Source organism: Fusarium graminearum, chromosome 1, assembly GCF_000240135.3.
Source record: "Fusarium graminearum PH-1 chromosome 1, whole genome shotgun sequence".
Classification (NCBI taxonomy): domain Eukaryota; kingdom Fungi; phylum Ascomycota; class Sordariomycetes; order Hypocreales; family Nectriaceae; genus Fusarium; species Fusarium graminearum.
In genome coordinates this window covers 9920141-9942402 of record NC_026474.1, presented here as the reverse complement: position 1 = coordinate 9942402, position 22262 = coordinate 9920141, and the positions used below count along the sequence as shown (strand labels likewise).

The window sequence follows — 22262 nt, the reverse complement described above, 5'->3', positions numbered from 1 at the left end:
TCCGAATAAGCAATGATGTCTCCTGGTGCCCTGAAGAAAGCTCACCGGCGTAATTTTAGTATTTACAGAAGGCATACATCGATATTTCCTGGCTATATCGGCCTCGAGTCCAATATGACTTAACAGAATCGGGATGCGCTGTCGATATACGTCCTGAGCTTTCAAATTATATATCAGGCCAAAGTTTGTGCATATAGCTTTCTGTCGGCTCGCTACACGCGGTGAGAGACTGATCGGGCGGTATAGTTCCCTATCGTGTTAAAACAAACACTGCTTACAAGCTCTTCATCTTCGTTGTTGAGTTACAGTTTCATGGCAATGGATACGAGTGGCGAATCGGATGGTGATTTGCGTAGGGAATAAGACGAGAATAAACTTGATGTTTTTCTCAGCCCTACCGAGTTAACTATCATAAGGAATTGCACCAATAAACTAAAGTATATTTGATATACAATAAGACCTGGTATCGTCTATTTAGGTATATAGCTACTGGATATCTATGTGTTTCAGTAGCGGTGTTATTTCTGGGCCCTAGAAACCTGTCTTGCGGTTTGCATGGAAATAGCTTTTCAGCCGAATATAAGTACTGGTTAATGTGATAGGCCGGGATATTAGATAGCAACTAAGTGAATTAAAGTATGAGATCAGCCTCTATAGACAGGATTTATCTATGCGGTGTAAATACCTAGAAATAGTTACATATGCTTTCAATAAGTCATATGCTGAATATTGCTTAATGATTATCACAACGGCTGGTCTAGGGTAACCTCGCAGTCAGGTATAACTCAAATATAAAACGATTAGGCCTATGTACCATGTCCCGTAGTTCTGGGTCAAACTAGACAACACGGGCTAGACTGCATATCCCACAGAAACTCGCTGTCTTTTGATGCGTTAGCATCACAGCAATATTACTACACATGGACGTGTATCAACACGAGGCCATGATGACAACTCAATATGCAAAGACGTTTAAGGCTTGGCGCGTCAAGACACTGTGCATACACCACCCTCCTTTTCTTGTCCGAGACGAGGTTGTACACCGAATCTCGATCATATGCCATTTGGATCTCGATTGCCATTAAACAACCGATCTCTTTGTGAAACGGAAGGGCTACACGGGCGGATATTAGGTGTCAAGACGGACCGACGCGCCAGCGACCGGACTGCCCTGCGGATATTTTGGGGCCTGCCACCGGAATCGAGAAAGTGGTGCACCAGATATTGATGATATCCGACATTGGAGGTAGTACATACACAATGAGGTGTTGTTAAATTGTTGGAATGGAATGTCGCTCGGCCGAGTCCACTTAAACGTCACGTAAATGACATGGGGCATTAGAGTTTGGTGAAGCGCGGCTCTGCTGCAATGCTTCAAGATTGTTTCCGACCTGGACCAAGCAAGATAATCTGGACTGAGGCGGAGACAGGCACCTCAGCCCAGAGTCTTGGACCCATCTCGCGGTATCAAACTTGGCTTCGACTTTAAGCTTCCAAGTTTCCAAAGCTGTCAGTTTGACTAGATTAATTGACTGTCTGAGATATCTCGCTTGTGCTGGCTGGTCTTGCGTCATAATCCAAGACCTAGCGGGTCTTGTTCCTGGTGCTCGCGGGGGGAAGCAATTCACAGCATGGATGGCATGAGTCTCTACCAGTAACTAGCTATGAGCGGGATGGATACGCTGCCGCAACACCGCTCGTCCCCCTCTAGGCATATGCATCGATCGACGCCAGTCAGTTTAGCCTGGTGCCTTTAGAAGAAGGTAAAGCTTGGAAATGTACGCTTAGAAATGCACGACCAGATCCGGCTTGAACGGAACGGTGGCCTAAGCTAGCCTAGCCTACCGACCTGGATCTGATCTGATCCGGGGATCAGAGGAGCGTAACTGGGCTGCAAGTTCGAGAAAGATCAAGGTAGCAACCGTCTGTGCCTTGCAAACTGTGCCCCAACGAACGGTACATCAAATATACGGCCAGCTACGGCTGGCATCTCCGATAATGGACAGATAGGAAGCCGGTTTGAAAGACAAGTGTGCCTGTTGAATACCGGAACGACGAAATCGGGGCGTATTCTTTTGCCCAGAGTATGCGTATGGCGTATTTAATATGAATCTTTGATGCCCTACATTCCTCTTGAAACAGTTGACAGTTGTTGAACAGAATGAAGACATTCAACAATGAAGATTGCTTATCTGTATCTTGCGAATGGTCAAAATATGACGTCATAAGCAAGTCATGTTGTGCTTCCTTTGCATTATCAAGTGTCGACACAGTGTCTGGCTTGAAGCGTACCTGTACATCCGAGGTGACACTGTGCTTGCTCCGTGTCGGACGGACCAAGTTTTCCCTGATAATATCAAGCTTGTCTTGTTTCTGGGTTCTCTTTGGTTGAGAGCTGATACAAGCTCATCCCCGCGCCATTGACAAAAGACATTTGTCAGATCTTTCCCGAGATGGATCTTGAGTACCGTGGACGCCATCAAATGATAGACATGATCACGAGACAACGCACACTCGTGCGTGAACACATGTAATCGCAATCGCTCGCTCACGACCGGATTGAATTAATGATACGGTTCAGGGGGTTGGCTGTTGGCGCAAAGCCTCGATTTTTAAGAATGAGGATAGATCCAGTAAAGAGCTAGTATCAAATTGATGGAGTGAAGAAGACGGAGGTTTCTTGCCAGATCGCCACTAACAAAAGGGGTCGGCCATCAAGATTCAAGACTGGAAGTGGGAAAAAAGCCCCGTATCAAGACTTTCGAAATCAGTACGTGTGTATAGGCATCAGCCAGGGGAGGCATGACCGCATGGGTAAGAGAGTCGGTCAAAGCTGTGTTTGTACCAAAAAGGGCTTGCAGCAGCGAGGACATCGAATGAAGCCCGTTTTTTGTTTTCTACAGTATGAAGCGAAATGCGTGTACGTGCTAGGGTGTTGCGACCGACGACGATCCCTCAACAATGCTTCGAATTATAAATCCATTGCCGAGGGGGACCGTGAGTCGACCGGCTTGTTAACGTTACAGACAGAAGAGACTTACTACATAGTAAGGCTGTCCTGCAAAAAGCAAAGAGATTGATACAAAACGGGACTTTTGATTGATTTCGTTGCCAGAGCTAAGGTATTGACCGTTTTGTACCTAGATGTCAAAGAAGCGGGGGTGCATGCTCCAGCCTCATTGTAAAGTTCCAGCAGCACGGAGCTTTTGCACCAGCCTTTAAGCATCGGTTGCATGAGCCATGAGCTTGTTATTGATAAATAGGTAGCTACAGTGGGTTGGCAGTTAATTGTGTTGCAATCTGGATCTGGATCACGACCGAAACAGTGGAATAGTCGGGATTAATCAGGGAACTGAGCAGGGAAACGGTGTGACCCACGGCCAGGCTGTGAATTGGCCAACTTGAAATGAAATGAATGAATGCTTTCCAAGACTGAGCGAGGGTGGTGAAGGAATTGTTGTCGTTCTCAGGATGGATGAGGTCGAACAAGGCACCTCCTTGCGTCATCGCGACGTGAAGCAAGCCAATTGGCTTTCAATGGGTGGAAATGACGGTGGAAGGGCCCACACACCCCAATGGCTCCTGCTGGAAATGGGGTGTGGAGTCCAGGAAAACTCTTGTATCCACACAGTGCCGAACCCTCTGATATCTCATTTCAAAGTTTCCTGATAATTGGGCCCAGTTGTTGAAGGTAATTGCGAACGGTTTTCATTCGGAGATTGTTGACTGTTAACTTTAAGTCAACGTGATATCAATTGTATACGATTTGTACTCATCATTCAATTGTGTGCGGTACGGTGAATGTTCGGCGGGACTAGAAACCGATTCGAGGGATGCAGTCAGAGAATCACGATCGACTCTGCTTCTGATGCAGTTCTATGGCTCTTCTGTTTTTCACTAGGTTCTCAATCAGTAAAGCACTGTCCTCCTCCCTAGCTTCTACCTCCTTGAAAGTCAACTAGAGTGACAAGAGTGATTCGCACCAAACTGAGGCATCTGGTTGGTTCCCCGGACCTTTTTGGATGGTAAGGATCGAACGATGCAATCCGGAATACAGTGCACACGGTACAGTACATAGACTGGGTGTGAAAGCAAGTGCAGTGGGTTTTGTCAGCCGGTTTAGCGTCGTCTCTGTACGGGCAGTCCTTTCCTTTATTTTCGCCCCCCAGGCTTTGACTACTTTCAGGAGCCCAGCCGCCGCCGCCTTTTTTTCTGCGCCTACTTTTTCTCTCGCTGCCCACAACGTCATCTCTGACGTCTTTTTCTCAATCTAATCCTTTCACAATCCTCGTCCATCGACGCAATCCCGCAAGCAAAGCAACGCCCGCTTTGTCGATATTCGAAACGGAGCGCGAATCTCTATCTGAGTTTATCGTATCCTTTTGTTTTCGATAGCCACGAGCCTCAACTCCACTGCAAACGCTTTTTCGCGTTTGTTCTGTCTTTCCATATCCCCTAATTCTCAGCCCATCTTTCGCTTAGTTTTGTCTCTTGATTGTCTTGAGAGAGACGCGCGCCTCTCAACACCACGTTTGCCTCGAGTATTGTCGAGTCCCAAGCAATTTCCTCTTATACCTCCACACTCTAGCATCAAGGCTTGCAGCGGTTTTCTCTTTGACTGAAGAGGTTTCGGAGCGTATTGTTTTGCGCTGTTCGTGCTGTTGACCTGTCGAAAAACAGTCTTCGCCCCCGGTCTATCTCTTAAACCGTCCCGTCCTGTAGTAAGAGTCGCAGACGGCTGCCGCGCTGCTTTTCAGTTTCTTCTTCGCCTCTGACCTCATTTGACTTTTTTGTCTTCCTCCATCCTCGTTGCTCTTACTGCCACCCACCCCACACTTCCAGTCCAGTCCAATACTATCAACCTTGCCGCCCGCCCCAGAATATAATACATCATCGTCATCATGGGGACTACAACTGAAGCCTCTGCTGGAGGTGAGTCGAAGTCCCCCAAGCAGTCCAACAGCTCTCCTCGACCTGGTATGTTCTTTGAATATCCCTCCTGTACTCCAATTCCCATTCCTCTCGTCGATTGCACACATACAAATCTGCTTTTTACTTTATCCGTTTCCGCTGCCATGACGTATACTCGTCATCGTTCTTGACTGTTCCTATCCTATCTTCTTCACCATCCTCTTTCGTCATCGCTTTCCTTCTCCGTTCCTCGTCCTCCGTCATCGTCTATCCAACACCTTTTACGTCAATTCGTCTGTAACACTTGCTCACATCGTGCCTCGCTGCAGATACCACGACCGACGCCAGGGCAGCCGATCCACCCATCAAATTAGAGGCTGCCAATGCCGAACAAGCCAAACCCCTTGCGCCTCCTCCTCGACCCGGTCAACAACCAGGCAACACTCCTGACTACTTCACGGTCCAGGCCGGCGGATCTCTCAGTCTGGAGCCCAATCCATTTGAGCAGTCCTTCGGGGGCGCTCCAGAGACACCGGGAGGAACAAAGCTGCCTTCAGTTGCTGCATTGACATCACCATCTTCACTACTACCCGGTAGTAACTCGACACCATTCAACTGGGGAGGCGGCTCATTGCGTACTGGCCCTTTAAGCCCTGCAATGCTTTCTGGCCCAGCGAACGATTACTTTGGCGAGACCCATCATCTACGTGGCGGATTCCCTACTCCCAACGAGTCCTCATTGAGGACAGGGTTAACTCCAGGTGGCAGTGGTTCCATGTTCCCTGCCCCAAGTCCTAATTCACAAGCACTTTTTGCTCAACTTGCTAGTGGAGGAGCCACACCTAGCACTCTTGACTTCCACCGAACTGCTATCAGTGCTGCCGCTAAACGCGACCAGAACGGAGCTGTTCCAAGATCTCAAGCACAACCAGCCTCCCAACCCCAACAACCACCTCAGCAACCTTCTGTTACTTCTCAACCCCAGGACATGCCAAACGGTGCTTCCAACACTAAGTCCGAAGCGAAGCCCGCGTCGGGCCCCTTCGATCCCCACGATAACGACGCTGCAAACGGCCTGTTCATGCTGGCTCAGGGTAGAAACGGTGCTCAGAACGGAAATCAATTCGCTGTGACGTCAGGTGCTTCTGGTCACGCACATCCTGCCCCTACTGCTCCTCAGAACATGAACACTTCACCACAAATGTCAAGTATCAACGGCGGCTCTGTCGGCTCCGGTCGCGGTATGAGTGAGGGCAGTATGATGTCAGACGAGAGTGAGCAGGCTCGTCCTAACACTCGAGGACGTGGCAAGAAGAACCCTCCCGCGACCAATGGTCGAAGGAAGGCTGACGAACCCCCATCTAAGACACCTGTTCACAAGAAGTCGAAGACGAATTCTATGGATATGGACATGGACATGATGTCTGATGACGAATCCAAGATGAAGTACGAAGATGGCAGTGGGAAATCAAAGATGACCGACGAAGAGAAGCGAAAGAACTTCCTTGAGCGTAACCGGTATGCATTATTCAGCCCTTTCATCATTTGAGAATCATCACTAATCAATATCAGTGTCGCGGCTCTCAAATGTCGTCAAAGGAAGAAGCAGTGGCTGGCTAATCTTCAGACCAAGGTCGAGATGTTCAGCACTGAGAACGACGCTCTGACGGCACAGATTACCCAGCTAAGGGAGGAAGTCGTCAACCTCAAAACCCTCCTTCTCGCTCATAAGGACTGCCCTGTTACCCAGCAACAAGGAATACACGGTGCCTTTATGTCACAGGTTGTGGAGCCTTACAACCCCCAAATGAACCCTTATGGCATGGCAGCACCTATGTCCAACCAGCAAGTCATGGCTGGACAAGGTGTCCAGAGGCGATTCTCATAGAACGAGATGAAGTCTCAGCCAAGTCAACAAACCAAGGTGGAACAGGCAGACATGTCTTCACCAAGTCGCATGATAGAGGGACTTGACGATCCCTTCTTTCCTCAATCATAAGATTAGCCTTTCCGAGGCAGATATCATTATAAGCATATACACAGGGTTGCAGGGTTAGCCGTTCCGGGGCCTGCCAGCTCCTATCTTCACTTCATATTTGGGCTGTACAACATTTGATCAAAGGCAACATAGCAATCAGACGGGGGCGATGTCTGAAACCGAGAGCTTAGCTTGCTGGGTCGCTCGGAGCCAACTTGTCACTCTTGTTTGAGCAAGGGCGCCTTGTTGTTGGGCGTTTCTTACTAGAGGTGGCGCCGTTACAATTTTTAACTTGTACGTAAGTATTTATTCTGGCAAGGCACACGGAACGCGCACTTCAAAAAGGTGTTTGGCCGGGCGAACTGTTTTGGTGCCTGGGGGGCGTTTTGAGCATCCGGATCGATCCTAGGAGATGAACGTCTTTGGTGTTATTGGTTTTGCGCTTTTTTGTTAAGTAGCTACAGGCAACAAGAAGTTACTTGGTTTAAATGAACGATAGTTGAACAATGAAATACGATGTACACACTACAGCAAGACAGACCCCTGAGATGTTGTGTTTTGTTGATTGTTCGAATGAATGTTTATGGTGATGGTGGGTTGAAGATGAATCTTGCATGAGCCCCACCTTAAGGCGTTGATAAAACGTCGGAGTAGATTTGTTCCCGCTGCTGTTGAACTGTTTAGCAGGTAGTTTTATGATGGCTTGCTAGGATTTGTCTTAGACTCAGTCAGGGTCGGCATTGACGATATTTGCAAGGCCTGGCTCTTGGTGAGAACGGGAGGAGTTTCGAGGTGGGGCAGTAGCTATATGTCACCCAAATAGGCTTAGTGCATTATGGGTAAATCATCCCTCATGTAAACAAGGCAATGGCTTAAACTATCACAACCACGTCGCGAACCACAATCCTCCATCGACTAAATTCTTGCCGGACGGAGCCACCGTGAATTGAATTTTCATAGCATCTGAGCGTTTTGCGCAGCAGTTTTAATCACTCGAAACATATATATCGCGACGTGACGCGCCTCTTCGATCCTGGCCGACTGTTTCAGTACCTCCACCATACCAACTATTTCCCACCATCGCGACCCTGGGAATTTCAAATCGCATCACCAACGGTCCCGAATGTGCCACCCATGACGACTTTGGTGACGACCCGGCGGCCGTTTCAAGTTATTAGCATGGGCAACGAGCGCGAGCGACGGTTAAGCAAACGTCTCGCTGGTAAGTGGATTGATGACGAAGGTGAAGGCTTTCTGGAGGGGCGACGCGCTGACGAGGGAAATCCAGCGGCGGTGACGGATTTCGAGCATGATGACGATTTCGCATTTGTGCGAAAGTCAAAGAGGATCAAGACAGACAAAGAACCTGAATTAGACCCGGAACCACAGCCCGAACCAGTGAAGAAACCTTCGAAAGGACGTCCTGTAATAAAGCAACGAGTTGCTAAAAGCTCTAAAACAAACGGAACGATCTTGGAGGAGGAACCAACAGAGAAGGAACCGAGCGCGACCACAAAGTCTACAACAAGGAAGAGCAGCAGGCAAAAAGCGAGTGCGGACGCGTCTGATGAACCGCCTACAAAGGCTACCAAGAAGCAACCGACCAGGAGGAGCACACGACGATCGGAAAAGCTAGACGATGACACCCCTCAACCCGCACCAATATCAGAGCCAGAACCAGAACCAGAACCTGCACCTGTACCAGCACCCGATCCTCGACAAGAAACAGCACCACCACCGCCAACAACGAAAACTTCTCGCGTCAATGGAGCGTCTAAGAAACGCGGAAACCGCGTCAAGTCCAGCAAACCATCCCCAGATTGGGACAAGTCGCCCCAGCAAAAAGCGCCTGTTCAATCCGCTACAATTGCGCTGCCCATGAGTGACACCCCCATTATCAACAGAAACAAAGAGATGCGGAAAAAGGGCGGCAACTCCAACAGACGAAGCAGTTTGGGTAACCGAGGACGTAGAGCGAGCTCATTAATCGAGAGTGGCTCAACAGCGATACCTCACCGGGAAGTCAACCCAGCAGACTTTTACAAGCATATTGAAGCTGAGGGCTTGACGGAACCTCGACGTATGAAACAACTGTTGACATGGTGTGGCGAGCGTGCATTGGCAGGGAAGCCTCGTCACGGCACACCGAATTCTAATGCTATTCTTGGTGGTAAGTTGAACCTTTTGGGATATTATTCACTGCGGGTGGAAACACTAACTTGAACAGCTCGTGCCATTCAGGACCAACTACTAAAAGACTTTGCGGCTCGATCTGAGTTTTCGGACTGGTTTAGTAGAGAGGACGACAAACCCAAAGCCCCTGTAGTGTCAAAACCTAACCCGAGGAACGTGGAGCTTGATGAGAAGATGGCACAGCTTGAGATAAACATAAAAAGGTATACTATATCTATCAAGGTCCAATCTGAACACACACTGACTTTTGTAGACTACAAGAAGAAAAGAAATCATGGCAAGCAATACGGAAACCGCTGCCTGAACAACCGCCCCTTTTTGCTCCAGAGGAGACCGGACCTATCGTGTTGCCCGACTTTGATCTTTTAGATCCTGAGGAAGGGAAAATTCGAGGGTTCCTAGCAGACGAGAAAGCGTCATTTGAAGCAGTCCGTTCACAAACAGAATCACGACTGCGGACAATACAATCGACGCTTGAGTTCCAGGTCGACCAACTCGCCGACAACGTCCACAAGCTTGAGCAGCGGGTTCTGATTGCAGGCAAGGAAGCGGATAAGGTTCTCAGTGTCAGCGCTCTACGACTTCGACAACGTGAGGAGAGGGAGAAGGCAAGCGCAGGAACAAGGGATATGCCAGTTATTGAGGTTTTAAGGAGCCTAGGGAATATTCTACCAGAAGGGGGCGGGTGAAGGATGAAATTATTGGAACTTGGAACGAAACGAATCGGCTTGATACCCTCTGCTTTTTGCTTTATTTTATCCTACAGCCTATGATATTGATGACGAAACGAGACAAGATGATGCGCCTTTTCCCCCCCCTTCTCACTTACCGTCTACTTCTTCATTTCTGGATCTACTCTTTCTGTGCGTCTTAGGAAGGTTCTTTCAGATGCGTAATCCATGGGTCTTTTACGCCGTTAGAAAAGGGATGGGATGGACGTTGTTGTGGATATCTGACCATGTTGATAGATTTCTCTTCATCTTGAAGGCATGAGATAGTCAAGAAACGACCATCCGCGGGGTTTTTCTTGTGGATATGCAAAAGACACCTATAGACTCATACTTATATATTGTTCTTGCTCTTCCTTGATAATTAACCAATGCATCTTACAATGCTGTACATGCTCTATCTTGAGATTTAAAATTCTAGGCCCCATGGCCGTGATGATACATGGTGTTTGACGTATAGTACAATGACTTCGTAATCGATCTTCTACAAAACAATCGTCGACTTACTCCTCATTCGAACAATCAGGGTTTAGTTCTTGACATCAGAAGGTCCAAGAGGGGGCATGAAGCCCATGCCGCCGCCCTCACCACCGTCGACGCTGCGACTTCGCACGTGAGCTCTCAACTTCTCGAGGATCTCACTGTCCTTCCAGCGCGAGGGCACAGGTCTGTAAGCAGGCTTGAAGTTACCCACGGTCTGCGCCCACTCGCCGGAAGGAGGCTGGCGAGTAACCTGGTCTGCCGATGGCTTGGCGTCGATATTGCTGGTGGATGGCGAGTCGGCGGATGAAGGGTTCGTCGACGAGAGCTCCTCCTTCTGGGTGGCCCAGTAGTAAATATCCCAGTCGTTCTCGTCAAGAATACGGTCGTACTGGTCGAGAAGTTCGGGAGACAGGGATGCGAGGTGTGCAGATGCGAAAGTAGAGAGGAGAAGGTCAGACTCGAGGGTTCCGCGCTTTCGTGACTGGTCTATTTGAGTCCGGTGTTAGTGATGCTTCTTTCCAAGGTCTGGATGTTGGATTGCGACGTACAGACAAGGCGGGCTCGCTTGGTGGCGTCGTCTTCGCCTACTCGACGCAGAGGCTCAACTCTGAACTTTGCGCCCTGAAGTTCGCCAACCTCAAACTCCTGAGAAGAAACGTTGTCGGATCGCAGTGAAACGGTTGTGGAGAGGGGTCGAACGGGAATCGAGACAAAGCGGCGGGCAACGGCCGGGCGCAGCGAGCGCGAGACGAAAGAAGCCATAGTTGTTGTGTTTATATTGTAATTTACGTGATGGTTACAAGGTGGACGGTAGTTTTTTCTGGCGGTGTTTGCAAGAATAACAATTGAAAAATAGTGGCAAACAATAAATGCGGCGTCGGTCGTTGACGTCGAGATTCCGAGACTTGAGAACCGAGGCCGAATAATAATTTCGATGTCGGCGCGGGTGGGTCCGGGGAAGGATCTCTCTGTCTATCCATCACTCAGGGTTCGGCAAATGACTTACACCATCTATACTAGGAGCAACATCAAAGATAGAACTCCAAATCGCTCAGATGATTCAGTTCATAGACACAATAACACCGTTTTCTTTTACAAATATTTTTTATATTTCCTTCTCGTACATACGAACGAACCCCCATCCTGTTTCCTCCATGTCTAAGCAGACTTCTCAACAGTACGGTCAGGCAGCTCGGTCTTCTTTTCCTCGGGCTTCTTCTCAGCCTTCTCCTTCTTCTTGTCCTCCTTAGGCTTAGGGTTGGGGTTTCCGCCCCATTGTAGTTTCCTGGGCTTCATGAATGACTTAAGAACCTCATCTGTGACAGCAGCTCGTCGCTCCTGGAAGCTTTGAACCACAGGCTGGAGAGACTCAATTGCCATCTTCTTCAGCTCACCAGTGAGGAGAGATCCACTCTTGTAGTCGTCATAAACCTTCTGGAGCTTCTCATCATCATCCTCAAAGTAGGTGAGGTAGATGTAGGCCACATCGACGTCGGGGTTTCCTCCCTTCTCGCGGTGCTCCTCGAGTGTCTCTCGGCCACCACTGAAAGCAAACTTGTTGATTTTGTTCTGTTTTGTTTTTCGTCAGTTTTTGCTCATGATATTCACCAATTGACTACGCACCTTAATCTGCTTAGCAGTGTCGGTCATGAAAATGGCCGAGTTGGGGTTCGAAGATGACATCTTGCCACCGGCGCCCTGGAGGGCAGTGAGGAACTTGGAGTGAATCAAAGCAGGCTTTGGTGAAGGATTCTTCATGCGGTGGGCGTTATCTCGAACGAGTCGGAAGTAAGGGTCCTGGTCGATACCCATGGGAATCAGACACTGGATCTTGCCAAGCGCCTTTGTTCGAGTAGTAGCAGGCTCGTCAGACCAGATCTCCGGGTATGATGTCGCAAAAGCTGCGACACACTGCACCGAGGGGAAGAAGATCTTGCCGATGTTGGAACTATGGCAAGTCAGTATTTAAGCAAAGCGTGCGATTATTCGACCTACCTCTCATTGAAACCAAACGCTCCACGGACCTGGTTGAAAGTGACCAGCTTGGAGAACTCCCAGGCGTTCATGAGGAAATGGCCGCTCAAGTACTGAAGATCGCTGTAAAGGAAAGTCTTCTTTTGGTCGAAGCCAAGCGCAATGATATCTCGTGCGTTCTCCATGGCGTATTTCAGAGTCTCTTCAAATGTCAAGTTGTCCTTGAACAGCGCCTTCTCGTCATCCGTCAACATGAAAACCAGGGGCACATCAAAGACATCTTGCAGCCACTTTGTGAACTCGAGAGGAATTGTGTGACCAAGGTGAAGACTACCGGTGCTGGGACCGCGACCTGTGTAGAGGAAGAAGGGCTCGCCGTGCTCGTACTTGGTGAGGATCTTGTCGAAGTCGCGATGGCTGAAGAAGAGGCCGCGTCGGAGCCAGCGATGAGGCTTCTTGCCTGTCACTTGCTCGAATCGCTCGAGAAGCGCATGGTCAATCTTTGACGTCTTCCACTTTCTTGTTATATACTGTCAGCTTCAAAGTCCGGCTCTCGTACGTTTAGTTTTGGGTGTGGCGCTCACGAGCAAATGGCATCGTAGTCAATGGCAGCAACTTCGCCGTTCTCGCCTTGAGCTCCCTCAACGGACCAGGGGTTAATATCCTGGTCCTGAACAGCAGTCGCGGAAGGGTTGAGATCCGCCATGATTTCGATTTGACCTTGGTGGTGAAGCTTGTAGTGGTATTCTTTGTTCTGTCAAAGTATCGCGGGGTCTTTCTTCTAAGAGGTGGTGGGTATGGAGGGGCAGCTCAGGCTTGAGCACCTTCCCAAGTTGAGTCACGGAATGAGTGGCAGCGCACCAACCAGAATGGTCCATCAAGGTAGCCACAATTGAGATTGCCAAGCATGCGCCACAGTTAGAGCTCTCTACACTTTCGATATCAATCAGTACTTGCATTGATATGTATAGACGTTAAATTATTTTCTCTTTCATGACTTTTGTTACACTCAGCCCTTCCAAAAAGACCCTAGATCTGGCAAGTACCAAGCCTGCTTCCAATTCCAATCATATATCTGCCACGAATTCCAACGCCAACATGACGGGGAACTTGGTCCACTTACACGGCCACACCTAACAGACCAAGGACTGTTCAACAAGATCCCTTCATGATCTTTAGATAAAATATGCCCGACTCTTCATGGTACCAATGAGCTCCGTCGTAGACAACGCGCATGTAAAAACACTCTTTTAGATAAGATGCTTGGATCGGAAGTAGGCGCGGAGGTACATGATTTGCCAAGCCCAGAGACCAACGAGAAGCCAAGTGGTAGCAATACCGAACCATTTGACACGGTTGTTGGTGCTCTCGTTGGTATCTCGGAGCTTCTGCTCTCGGGCGCGGAGGTACTCCATCTCAGTAACAAGCTCGCTGGTGATCTCCTCAACACGGCGGAGCTCAGCCTCGACAGGCTTGAGCTTCTCGGTGGCCTGGATAGCGGACCAATCCTTGGCATCGGCACCAATATCGATATCGAGTTCAATGTGACGGGTAGGGCTGTTGAGTCGCTGGGCTAGAGAATTGTCAGTATGTTGTTATAATAACATGAGCTTGACATGTGATGCCGCAATATGCTTGGGTTCACGTACAGCCAGAAGGAACATTCTCGAAGCAAACATCGAAAGCAGCATCGGCGTGAGAAGTAAAGACGGTTCTTGACTCTCCAACAACATCCCTGGGGCGACCGTACTCGTTGCCAACAGCATCGCGAATCTGCAATCATGCATGTTAGTTAGACTGTAACTTTCCAATCTGTCTTCAATTCGACACCACATACGTAGAGGTTCACCACCATGCCATCGCCCTTGTAGCCATCGACGGTCGCTGTCACCACGACGAGGGTGTCCTTGCCGACAAAGTTGCGAACACAGCGCTCCTTGGATCCTGCGATAAGGTCGAACTTGAGAGCGCTAACGGAGCTGACGAGCAGCAGGAAGCTGCAGATATACTGCAGCAATGATTTTTGGGGAGCCATTGTCGTGGTCGGACGCTGTGTCAGGTATTCGAGAATTCGGTCTTCCTCTCCCAGGGTTGAATCGTATCGTGGATGGTAGGTTGGAGAGGAAAGGCTACGTAGGATAGTTCTACTTCAGATAGACAAGGGGCTTGCGCTGGAGTCTAAACTGAAAGGTGTCCCAGTCGAAGCTGTGCCCCACAAGCGGGAAGACGGTGCCCTCAGGTTGACCAATTGTGTGTAGTCTTGGCATGGCCTCGTCGCCGCCATCACGTGTGGGGCAGCCTCGTCAACTTCCAGACGTTTTCGCGCCTGAACTTTGAACCAAACGTATAACCACACTATTGCTCATCAATTACCTATTTAATAGCGATCGCGCATTGCTTTCAACATGCCCAAATGTAAGTTTGACCTCAAACCGTTCAACAAACATCTCAAAACTCTTGCTAACTCTTGTCGCAGTCTTCTGTAAGCTCCTCCAATACGCGCAAATCAACAAAGACCCCTCCGACTGACATCTTATCACCAGGCGACTACTGCGATGTTTACCTTACGCACGACTCCATGAGCGTGCGCAAGGCTCACAACAGCGGCCGAAACCATCTACGAAATGTAGTCGACTATTACGAACGTACGCTACTCCTCCAACACGCGATGCGATGCGATCTTGCGACTAACAACCTTGGTAGAAATTGGCCACGAGAAGGCCCAGTCGGTCATTGACTCAATCACGTCTTCTTATGCTGCCGAGGGTCAGGCCCACGCGAACCCCATGCTTCCTCAGAATCAGCCTGGTCATGGCTTTCCTCCGCCTCCCTTTGGCTTCCCAGGTGGTAAGTACTGAGATGATATGAGGAAACACACAAGACTAACATGCTTCAGGTGTTCCTCCTCCATTCCCCGGAATGCCAGGCGCCCCTCCTGGACAATTTCCTCGTAAGTTTTTCTTACGATATTCGCCGATGAGAACGAATCTAACTCTAAACAGCACCTCCTGGCGGCGGTCGAGGCATGCCTCCTATGCCTCCATTCCCCGGGGCCAATGGCATGGGCATTCCTCCTAACGGTTTTCCTTTCCCTCCTCCTGGTGGTTTCCCATTCCCACCTCCAGGTGCCCCCGGAGCTCCTGGTGCTCCCGGTGCTGCGTTCCCCGGCATGCCCGGCATGCCTCCACCTGGCCAGGGCTTCCCTCCCGGTGGTATTCCACCACCTGGGTTTGCTCCCCCTGGCGCAGGACCCCCTGGACACGAGAAGCGATAGATTTCTCCCGAGTTGCTAGGGAGGAGTTTGGGGCTGGTTTTGCCCATAGCATTGTTGGCGAATTAGGCGTTAAGGCAGTATCTGGGAAAATGGAAAGTATCACCAGCCTGAGATACTACGAGGTTAGAATCGAAGAACTTTTTTATCCTTCTTTCAAATAACTACAGTTTGGATTACATCAATCATGACTCTTTTCATCTTAAACGGTCTGGATAGCCCATCGTTTCTTATCTGCTGCCTCTCCAGACACAAGCAAACTGATTGATATATATATGTGCATTAGCTATCTTACATCAACAGCCACTCCTACCCAGTAGCAACGTGCAAGTGTCCTCCAAATATCATTCCATATAGAACATTTCGTAACAATAATTCCAGATAGCAAACCATAAACATGACCGTTTTCGTAATCCTCCATCATTCGTAAAGCGTGAATCATCTCTGTCGTGAACCTTTTGTCCTTATATCTTCCGAGTAGCAATAGCTTTCTACCTCCTGACTTTCCCGTGAACAACCCCTTTTGCCGATAAAACAGCCAACCTAGGCACCAACTCAATGGGATGCCATGCTTTCATATGATTGGTAATGGTCGCGGGCGGTGCTCGATCGAATCACTTCTCCGACCCCATCACGAACTTCTTTCGGCCCGCTAATTTTCTTGCGGAGCTCCTGCGAACGTTTTTCACGTCTCTTCTCGCTGAATCTACGCGGAAGATTCTGTAGTTCCTCCAGCTTGCTCCCGAGGGAGAGACGTCTCTTTTCCTTGCTAGCTCGCCTGTGAAGAGTATTGGCGCGCCAGAACGGTCTCTTGACCTCACCATCCGCAGAATGTGGCCTCTCCTCGTCGGTGTAGCTTCGTCGCAACGAATCAAAACTCGAGCGATGCCTCATTACTCGTAGGTTTCCGCTCGGGGTCCGTCCGATAGTGCGACGTTCAGTAGTAGGCCAGTCGTAGCTCGTATAATGAGAGTCCTCCCGGGACGGAAGGACGGCAAATGTGCGCTTCATTCTGGAGCTGAAACTTCTCTGAGGTCCCTTGGGTCGGTTGTCCACTGGAGGATATCGATAGGTCTCTTCAGCCGTTTCAACCGGCCAATGAATATCACAATCGTCGTTGCAGTCTCCGTCACATTCGTACAAATCATCACTAGACCATTGGGGGCGCCAAAAAGGATGCAGCTTGTCTTCCTCCACGGGGCTATCGTCAGGACTGGGGTATTCGGGCTCTTGTTCCATAGTTGGCATGCCTTTGATACGACCAGTGCGCGACAGTGATAGAGTCCGTGAAAGGAAGCTTGAGGGTCTTCGTGAAGTTGGTGTATAATCAACTGAGTGTCGTCGTGTACGGTTGAAAGCCCGACGGACCACTGAAGGTCTGCGAGGTGGCTTCTCGTTCATTGCCTCAAAAGGGGTTACCCACCGTGCGCCATCTTCTCGTGAGCAGGAGTCGTTCCCGAAGGTGTTGCGGGGATGAAATTGATGAAAGGCGGGTGGCTCGGTGGCTCGGGTGGCACTCGAGGGTTTCGGAGTGGAGAGTCAACATCTGCAAGAGAGAGATTTGGCTGAGGGGGTGTGGTAGGAATATCTTCTGAGGAGTCTGTTGACAGTGGAACGTCCAAGTCTTCTTCGGCCTCTGTCTGAGACTCGGAGGGCTTTGTGGAATGGTCAACCATCAGCAGCGACGAGTTCTGGTGAGGATACATTTGCACCGCCTGGGCTTCAGAGACAACTGGGTTTGTCCCGTTTGTGTCAACAGAAGCCATTGAAAAGGGCGTGTTTTGCGAGCCATATCCTTTGGGGTTCAAAAAGTCGTCATGATGGTCCGAGCTTGACAGTCGGCGGCTTTGAGAAGGGCTTGAGAGCGTCTGCGTTGCATGGGCTGCTTCCGAAAATCGAATGTCGGGTACTTCCTGCGCATCCTTCTTCTTGTTGAGATACTCCTGCAAAGCATTGTGAAGCCTCATGCTTTCAGCCGTCAAAGAACTAGCTCTTGAGCCATTCCGGCTGGTAGGAGCAGAGAGAGAGGATGAGCGGGCCGGTATAACAGGGGGGTAATCCATGGTTCTCTCATCTGAGTTTTCGGACAAGGAGTGCGAACGACCACGAACCGGGCGGCGAACAATGGGCGGCTCGCTCCTTCTAGACGAGGAATCGTTTACTGTAGAGCTGACGCTGGTCGCAGTCGTAGTCTGGCTTGACCGTCGGCTTGAACGAGACCTCAACGACGGTTCCCTCGATTTAGTCTTGTGAGACGACAACCTGTCAGGCACAACAACCACTGGTATAGCACCGGCTTTCCAAATCTCACGTCGAGCTCTGCTACTCGCGATAGAGTTGACCGTCACGTTTGAAGACTGACTTTCAGATTTAGGAGCACTTGGTCGTGCTCGCATCCGTGCATCATTTTGTGATCTGTCCGACCTAAGAGAATCTGTTGTTGACACAGATGACGCATTTGTAGGTTCTCGCAGAAGGGTTTGTTTCCGCACATGGCGCAGAGTTCTCTGCCTCTTTGGGGTCGTATCCAGTAGATATGCCTCCACAACAGTTGAGACAGTAGATTTGTTTGAGGCGACGGACATTCTGCGTGGGTCAGAATTTCCGACCGTGCTTGATGCAGCTGACGAAGGAATATCACGAATTGAAGGGCCTCTTGTAGAAAGCGCTTCAGTTCTCTGGTGTAAAGGCATCCCCCGCACAGCTTTGGCGGCTTGTGTTGATATGGTTTTGTTTGGCTCGATGAGCTTTGCCCTCCTGGCTGGGCTCGAACGCATAACATCCAGTGGTTCAGGCCGCTTCTTGACAGTGACCATTCTTTGCAGATTGTGGTCCCATTCCTGCTCTACCTCGCTCACGGAACCCCAGTCGCTATCGTTGTGGCCCCAGTCCCCTCCTAGTGATCTGGATACGCTACTCCCCTCTGATCGAGGCGCAAAATTGGCCAAGGCCAAGGCTGAGGCCAGTGCGTCAAGTCTAGGAACGCGGGTGCTCGTGTCAGAAACGTGACGAGCATTCGGTCGTGAATTTTTAGTATTTGCAGACTTGCCCTCGTCCTCTGATGACAAAGGGTCTTCCCTGGCAGTTGTAAAGGAGCCAGATTGGGATTCACCGATAGTAGTATTTGAACCAGCACGGTCACTAGCAACAGGTCTCAATAGTTTTGGGCGGCTTGTGGAATGATGAGGCGGCGTCACATCAGGCGTAGGCGGGCTCTTCTGATTAGGAGGCGTTGAAGGCGAACGCAGATGGGATGGCTGGGGAGTCCGTAACGAAACATCGGTTGCAGCGGGGCTACTGGTCTTGCCGGAAGAGTTGTCAGAAGGCTGGCGCGAATGTCTCGGTGGAGTTGGTGGCAGATCCGGGCCGCTGCTTATCCTCCGTGACTGATGTTTAAGAGTTCGTGGACTTGATGGCTGCTTGCCATTGCTGGAACGAGACGTATCGACAGCCAGATCATGTCTGGTTGAGGAACTTGCTACTCGTATAGGTAACTCGGATGCTCTTTCGGAGCGTGGTCGCGGCAGGGTTTTGTGTCTTTTGAATTGCAGCTGACCTGTTGGGCTGGCCTCGAAGGGTGCTTTGGAAGGATAATCGGCGGATGGTGCCATCATGACTGGCGATGTGATGGAGTGTGAACCCGAGAGCATGGCATTTGGTTGATTAGAGATTTTTAAAACTTTTGCTTCGCGACAACAATGTTGGGACGGTTTAATGCTGGCATGCTGGCAGCCATCGGACAGGAACAGGGATTTAGAACAGTTGCGGAACACAACATGAACAGGTTAGACGGTAGTCCGAGATATGCAAGCAAGCAGGCGACGCGCTTCAAAGGGTAATGGCAGGTCTCGAGTAGAAAGCGACAGTTGAACGCGGCTGCGGACGTGAACCGGCACGCCGAACACAATCGCAAACCTGGCTTAAAGAGTGGCGTCGAATGTCGAGCGCGACAGTTGAAAGCGCATGCTGTGAGATGAAAGAATCCGAATTATAATCGCGTCACGATTGGTATATGAATGATGAGTTATGTTGGCTACCAGTGGGCTGCGGTTAAAACAACCACGGGTCAAGAGACTGGCATAGAACAAAGACGAAGAAATGTGTGAGGCAAGATGACGAGAGAGGAGATGGAGAGGCGTATTGAGTGAGCAATAGAGCCAGCCCAGCAGTCTAGAGCAGTAGAGATAGATGGATGACGGGGGCGTGGAGGACCCGGCCATGCCATGGAAGCCCAGAAGAAGCAAGTCCCATCAAGGGTCAAAAGGGAGGGGGGCAGCAGTGGGACGCGCTAGAGAGGCAAGTTTCCAGCAGTCCTCAGTGGTCTTGGGGACTTGTTTCAGTGGTCCCAGTGCGCATTTCACGAGCCTGGGCTGCAGTGGTCCAGCGGTCCGGGCCAACAGCCCGGCGAGTTCGAGTCGCCAAGTGCAGGAGTGACTCGTCGAGTCCATCACAGTGTCCGTTCCCCGTTTGGATTGGCGGTTTGGATTGAATCAAACGATGCAGACTCAGCTACGGCTGGGTCAAGAGTCAAGACTGTCTACCATTCATTCCCTTTATCTGAGTGCCTGTCAAATCTAGAACTCCCCCAGTGACTGTCGAGTCACTGGCCCGCCCACTTACATGCGTTCGGGTTAGGATGCAATGCAATGGTGGACGAATACCATGACCGAACTGCCGTGGCACAAAAGGCCAAGCGAGTCCTGTGAGCGACAAGTGAACAAGCGATTACTGGGACGGTCCGAAGGGCGCTTCCCATGTGCGCAAGGGACATAAAGTTTCTTTGACGGTGAGGTAGCTTGGCAGCTTGGACACTTGAATTATGCTACTTTGAACATTCTATTGGGCAAAGCAAGACGTCTCAATTAAGGCTAAAACTCACGTTGTTTCCTCGTAGTGTGAGACAGTGCGTGGCCGAAGAGAAGAGGAGGGAGAATCGCTTCAGACTTTGTGGATACGATATGCAGCGTTGGAGGCCAGACTCGTGGGTGTTGGGGTTGGGGGAGACAATCCTGGTTAATTGCTATTTCTTTTATTCAACCTCCATTGCCGAGAGAAACTGTAATGATAAAAAAACGCAAGGATCATAACCTGTCTTTGAGTCGTAAAAAGAAGAAACAGTGCCCCCGCCCTGAATCGATGTACGGCGATGATGCAAGATTGTAGTACCAATAGCAGTTGCAGGTATCATAAATCGATGGCTGGCTGAATATACCTCTACTACTACATACACCGACGCGCTTGAGGTGATTTCTCGTAGTCTGTTTTGACAAGCCCTCTCTCTTTGTTTGCGCATCCTTCTTTGCCTATTAGTTCCCGCTCCCACCAATGTCTTTGTCATCAACTCCTCTATTCATCCTTCTCGCTGCGGTACTTGGATAAATCACAACTCCTGAATGCTGCCCGCTTTGCAACACCACCAATAAAGTTTCCATGTCGCGGAGACGAATCTGCTGCGTCGGAGGCGTAACCCTACCAACTTTAGAGCAAGACCGCTAGATCTAAAAAGAATAAACGGCAACCTTGGGCTTCTGCAGGCCAACATAAGTGCTGTCTTGACCAGCCACTCACCTCTCAGAGCACCTCTCCAACTCAATTCACTCACAGCCCTCGCGTCCCTCTTTTCTCCTGCCATTGCATGCTCGTATATCAAATCAGAGTCCTTTTGCTGCAAGTCTTGCATAGCGGAGCGAAGACCAGCCTTTCTCTTTCCGTGCATTGTCCTTGTCGGGGCTGAGATAGGCAGGTATCGACTGATGCTGTCAATCGACTGCAGCTCATGAACCGTTGACGGTCACGTTTAATGTTGGCTTACATCGTTATACCCTGCCTGACCTTCTTCATTTGTCGCGAATCGACACTTGATAGTATGAGCATGAATGCTACTCTCCGAGACAATGCTGTAGGCAATGGCCTCACACGTCTCAGATTCAGCCCTGCAGGTGGACGCTTAGCCCGCTGATTAGTGTGCTATATCAAGCTCCCGTTCAGCATGTTATCACAAGGACTCTCAGTTCCTGGCTACTTGGAAGTCCCTGGGTCCCTGCATCTCGGGTGAAGGTGGTGTTCCTGAATTTTGTCAGCTGCTCAACCCGTGATAGTCGCATGTTTTTCAAATAGTCTAGTGGTTCGACCAACGAGATGCATTCTGTGTGATTTGCTACTACTATGTAACTTATATTGAAATCTCATGCTACTGCCGCAGTGCCTTATCACCCACTGGCACCACATGATATATCATCAACGATTCCCAAATCCCCGTACTAAGCTTCCTATGGCTAGGTTGGTGGCATCTACGTCATGTACTGGAACTCCAGCTGCTACTTGACTACCCTATAGCTAGTCATACAACTCTTCGGAACGCAAGTATGTAGCGTAAAGTTTTGACACAAACCATGGGATTGCTGCAATATGTAATGGGGATTATATCGGTATATATATTACATGCAGATTCTGTGGTACTTGGTTAAGTGGGATGGTGTTGCTTCATAATATAGGTAACGTAATGGGTTTGTCTTGTCAGTCAGACGAAGGCATCACCGACATGATGAAGAAAGTGATTGTTGAACCACACAGCTTCGCTTAAATGACAGGTAGATGTGGGGAGCAGGAATCCATGAACGTAGGAGAGACCAGCAAGGAACCCGACAAAAACACACTTAGTAGAGTGACATCGTGCGGGACAGGGAACAGGAACTTTCCATGTAAGCGGCTCCAATACTTGTCG

The 22262-nt window shown here is 49.7% G+C and overlaps 7 protein-coding genes across 7 annotated transcripts; 3 read left to right on the top strand and 4 right to left on the bottom strand.

Moving 5' to 3' along the window:
* Positions 1-4901: 4901 nt before the first annotated feature.
* On the top strand, positions 4902-7420 carry FGSG_10142 (uncharacterized protein; the record flags this gene model as incomplete). The annotated part of the gene is made up of 3 exons (XM_011320779.1): positions 4902-4977; positions 5241-6429; positions 6484-7420. The coding sequence occupies 3 exons, from the start codon at positions 4902-4904 to the stop codon at positions 6797-6799; spliced, it is 1581 nt and encodes a 526-aa protein (XP_011319081.1). The 3' UTR covers positions 6800-7420.
* A 603-nt stretch (positions 7421-8023) lies between these two features.
* Positions 8024-9771, top strand: FGSG_10141 (uncharacterized protein; the record flags this gene model as incomplete). The annotated part of the gene is made up of 4 exons (XM_011320778.1): positions 8024-8111; positions 8178-9059; positions 9117-9285; positions 9336-9771. 4 exons carry the CDS (start codon positions 8024-8026, stop codon positions 9769-9771), a joined length of 1575 nt encoding a protein of 524 aa, XP_011319080.1.
* A 332-nt stretch (positions 9772-10103) lies between these two features.
* FGSG_10140 (uncharacterized protein) lies at positions 10104-11089 on the bottom strand. Its single transcript, XM_011320777.1, has 2 exons — positions 10842-11089; positions 10104-10779 (listed from the first exon to the last, which is right to left on the bottom strand). Exons 1-2 carry the CDS (start codon positions 11053-11055, stop codon positions 10340-10342), a joined length of 654 nt encoding a protein of 217 aa, XP_011319079.1. The 5' UTR covers positions 11056-11089; the 3' UTR covers positions 10104-10339.
* A 276-nt stretch (positions 11090-11365) lies between these two features.
* Positions 11366-13034, bottom strand: FGSG_10139 (tryptophanyl-tRNA synthetase). Its single transcript, XM_011320776.1, has 4 exons — positions 12852-13034; positions 12289-12786; positions 11917-12241; positions 11366-11862 (listed from the first exon to the last, which is right to left on the bottom strand). Exons 1-4 carry the CDS (start codon positions 12971-12973, stop codon positions 11452-11454), a joined length of 1356 nt encoding a protein of 451 aa, XP_011319078.1. The 5' UTR covers positions 12974-13034; the 3' UTR covers positions 11366-11451.
* Positions 13035-13230: 196 nt separating this feature from the next.
* FGSG_10138 (endoplasmic reticulum vesicle protein 25 precursor) lies at positions 13231-14345 on the bottom strand. Its single transcript, XM_011320775.1, has 3 exons — positions 14105-14345; positions 13917-14040; positions 13231-13840 (listed from the first exon to the last, which is right to left on the bottom strand). Exons 1-3 carry the CDS (start codon positions 14300-14302, stop codon positions 13518-13520), a joined length of 645 nt encoding a protein of 214 aa, XP_011319077.1. The 5' UTR covers positions 14303-14345; the 3' UTR covers positions 13231-13517.
* Positions 14346-14595: 250 nt separating this feature from the next.
* Positions 14596-16013, top strand: FGSG_10137 (uncharacterized protein). The gene is made up of 6 exons (XM_011320774.1): positions 14596-14682; positions 14744-14749; positions 14811-14912; positions 14971-15114; positions 15164-15217; positions 15270-16013. The coding sequence occupies exons 1-6, from the start codon at positions 14673-14675 to the stop codon at positions 15539-15541; spliced, it is 588 nt and encodes a 195-aa protein (XP_011319076.1). The 5' UTR covers positions 14596-14672; the 3' UTR covers positions 15542-16013.
* An 80-nt stretch (positions 16014-16093) lies between these two features.
* On the bottom strand, positions 16094-19149 carry FGSG_10136 (uncharacterized protein; the record flags this gene model as incomplete). Its single annotated transcript, XM_011320773.1, has 1 exon — positions 16094-19149. The coding sequence occupies one exon, from the start codon at positions 19147-19149 to the stop codon at positions 16954-16956; it is 2196 nt and encodes a 731-aa protein (XP_011319075.1). The 3' UTR covers positions 16094-16953.
* Between the last annotated feature and the right edge of the window lie 3113 nt (positions 19150-22262).

What these genes read in the sequence shown, in the direction of transcription:
- FGSG_10140 (XM_011320777.1), bottom strand. Translation starts at nt 11,055, where the DNA reads ATGGCTTCTTTCGTCTCGCGCTCGCTGCGCCCGGCCGTTGCCCGCCGC. An exon ending in CAAGCGAGCCCGCCTTGTCT is followed by an intron (nt 10,780 to 10,841) that starts GTACGTCGCAAT and finishes GGACTCAAATAG; the next exon opens with ACCAGTCACGAAAGCGCGGA.
- FGSG_10139 (XM_011320776.1), bottom strand. Translation starts at nt 12,973, where the DNA reads ATGGCGGATCTCAACCCTTCCGCGACTGCTGTTCAGGACCAGGATATT. An exon ending in GCGTTTGGTTTCAATGAGAG is followed by an intron (nt 12,242 to 12,288) that starts GTAGGTCGAATA and finishes GACTTGCCATAG; the next exon opens with TTCCAACATCGGCAAGATCT. An exon ending in ACACTGCTAAGCAGATTAAG is followed by an intron (nt 11,863 to 11,916) that starts GTGCGTAGTCAA and finishes AAAACAAAACAG; the next exon opens with AACAAAATCAACAAGTTTGC.
- FGSG_10138 (XM_011320775.1), bottom strand. Translation starts at nt 14,302, where the DNA reads ATGGCTCCCCAAAAATCATTGCTGCAGTATATCTGCAGCTTCCTGCTG. An exon ending in GCATGGTGGTGAACCTCTAC is followed by an intron (nt 14,041 to 14,104) that starts GTATGTGGTGTC and finishes GCATGATTGCAG; the next exon opens with ATTCGCGATGCTGTTGGCAA. An exon ending in CGAGAATGTTCCTTCTGGCT is followed by an intron (nt 13,841 to 13,916) that starts GTACGTGAACCC and finishes ACAATTCTCTAG; the next exon opens with CCCAGCGACTCAACAGCCCT.
- FGSG_10137 (XM_011320774.1), top strand. An exon ending in TGTAGTCGACTATTACGAAC is followed by an intron (nt 14,913 to 14,970) that starts GTACGCTACTCC and finishes CAACCTTGGTAG; the next exon opens with AAATTGGCCACGAGAAGGCC. An exon ending in CCCTCCTGGACAATTTCCTC is followed by an intron (nt 15,218 to 15,269) that starts GTAAGTTTTTCT and finishes AACTCTAAACAG; the next exon opens with CACCTCCTGGCGGCGGTCGA.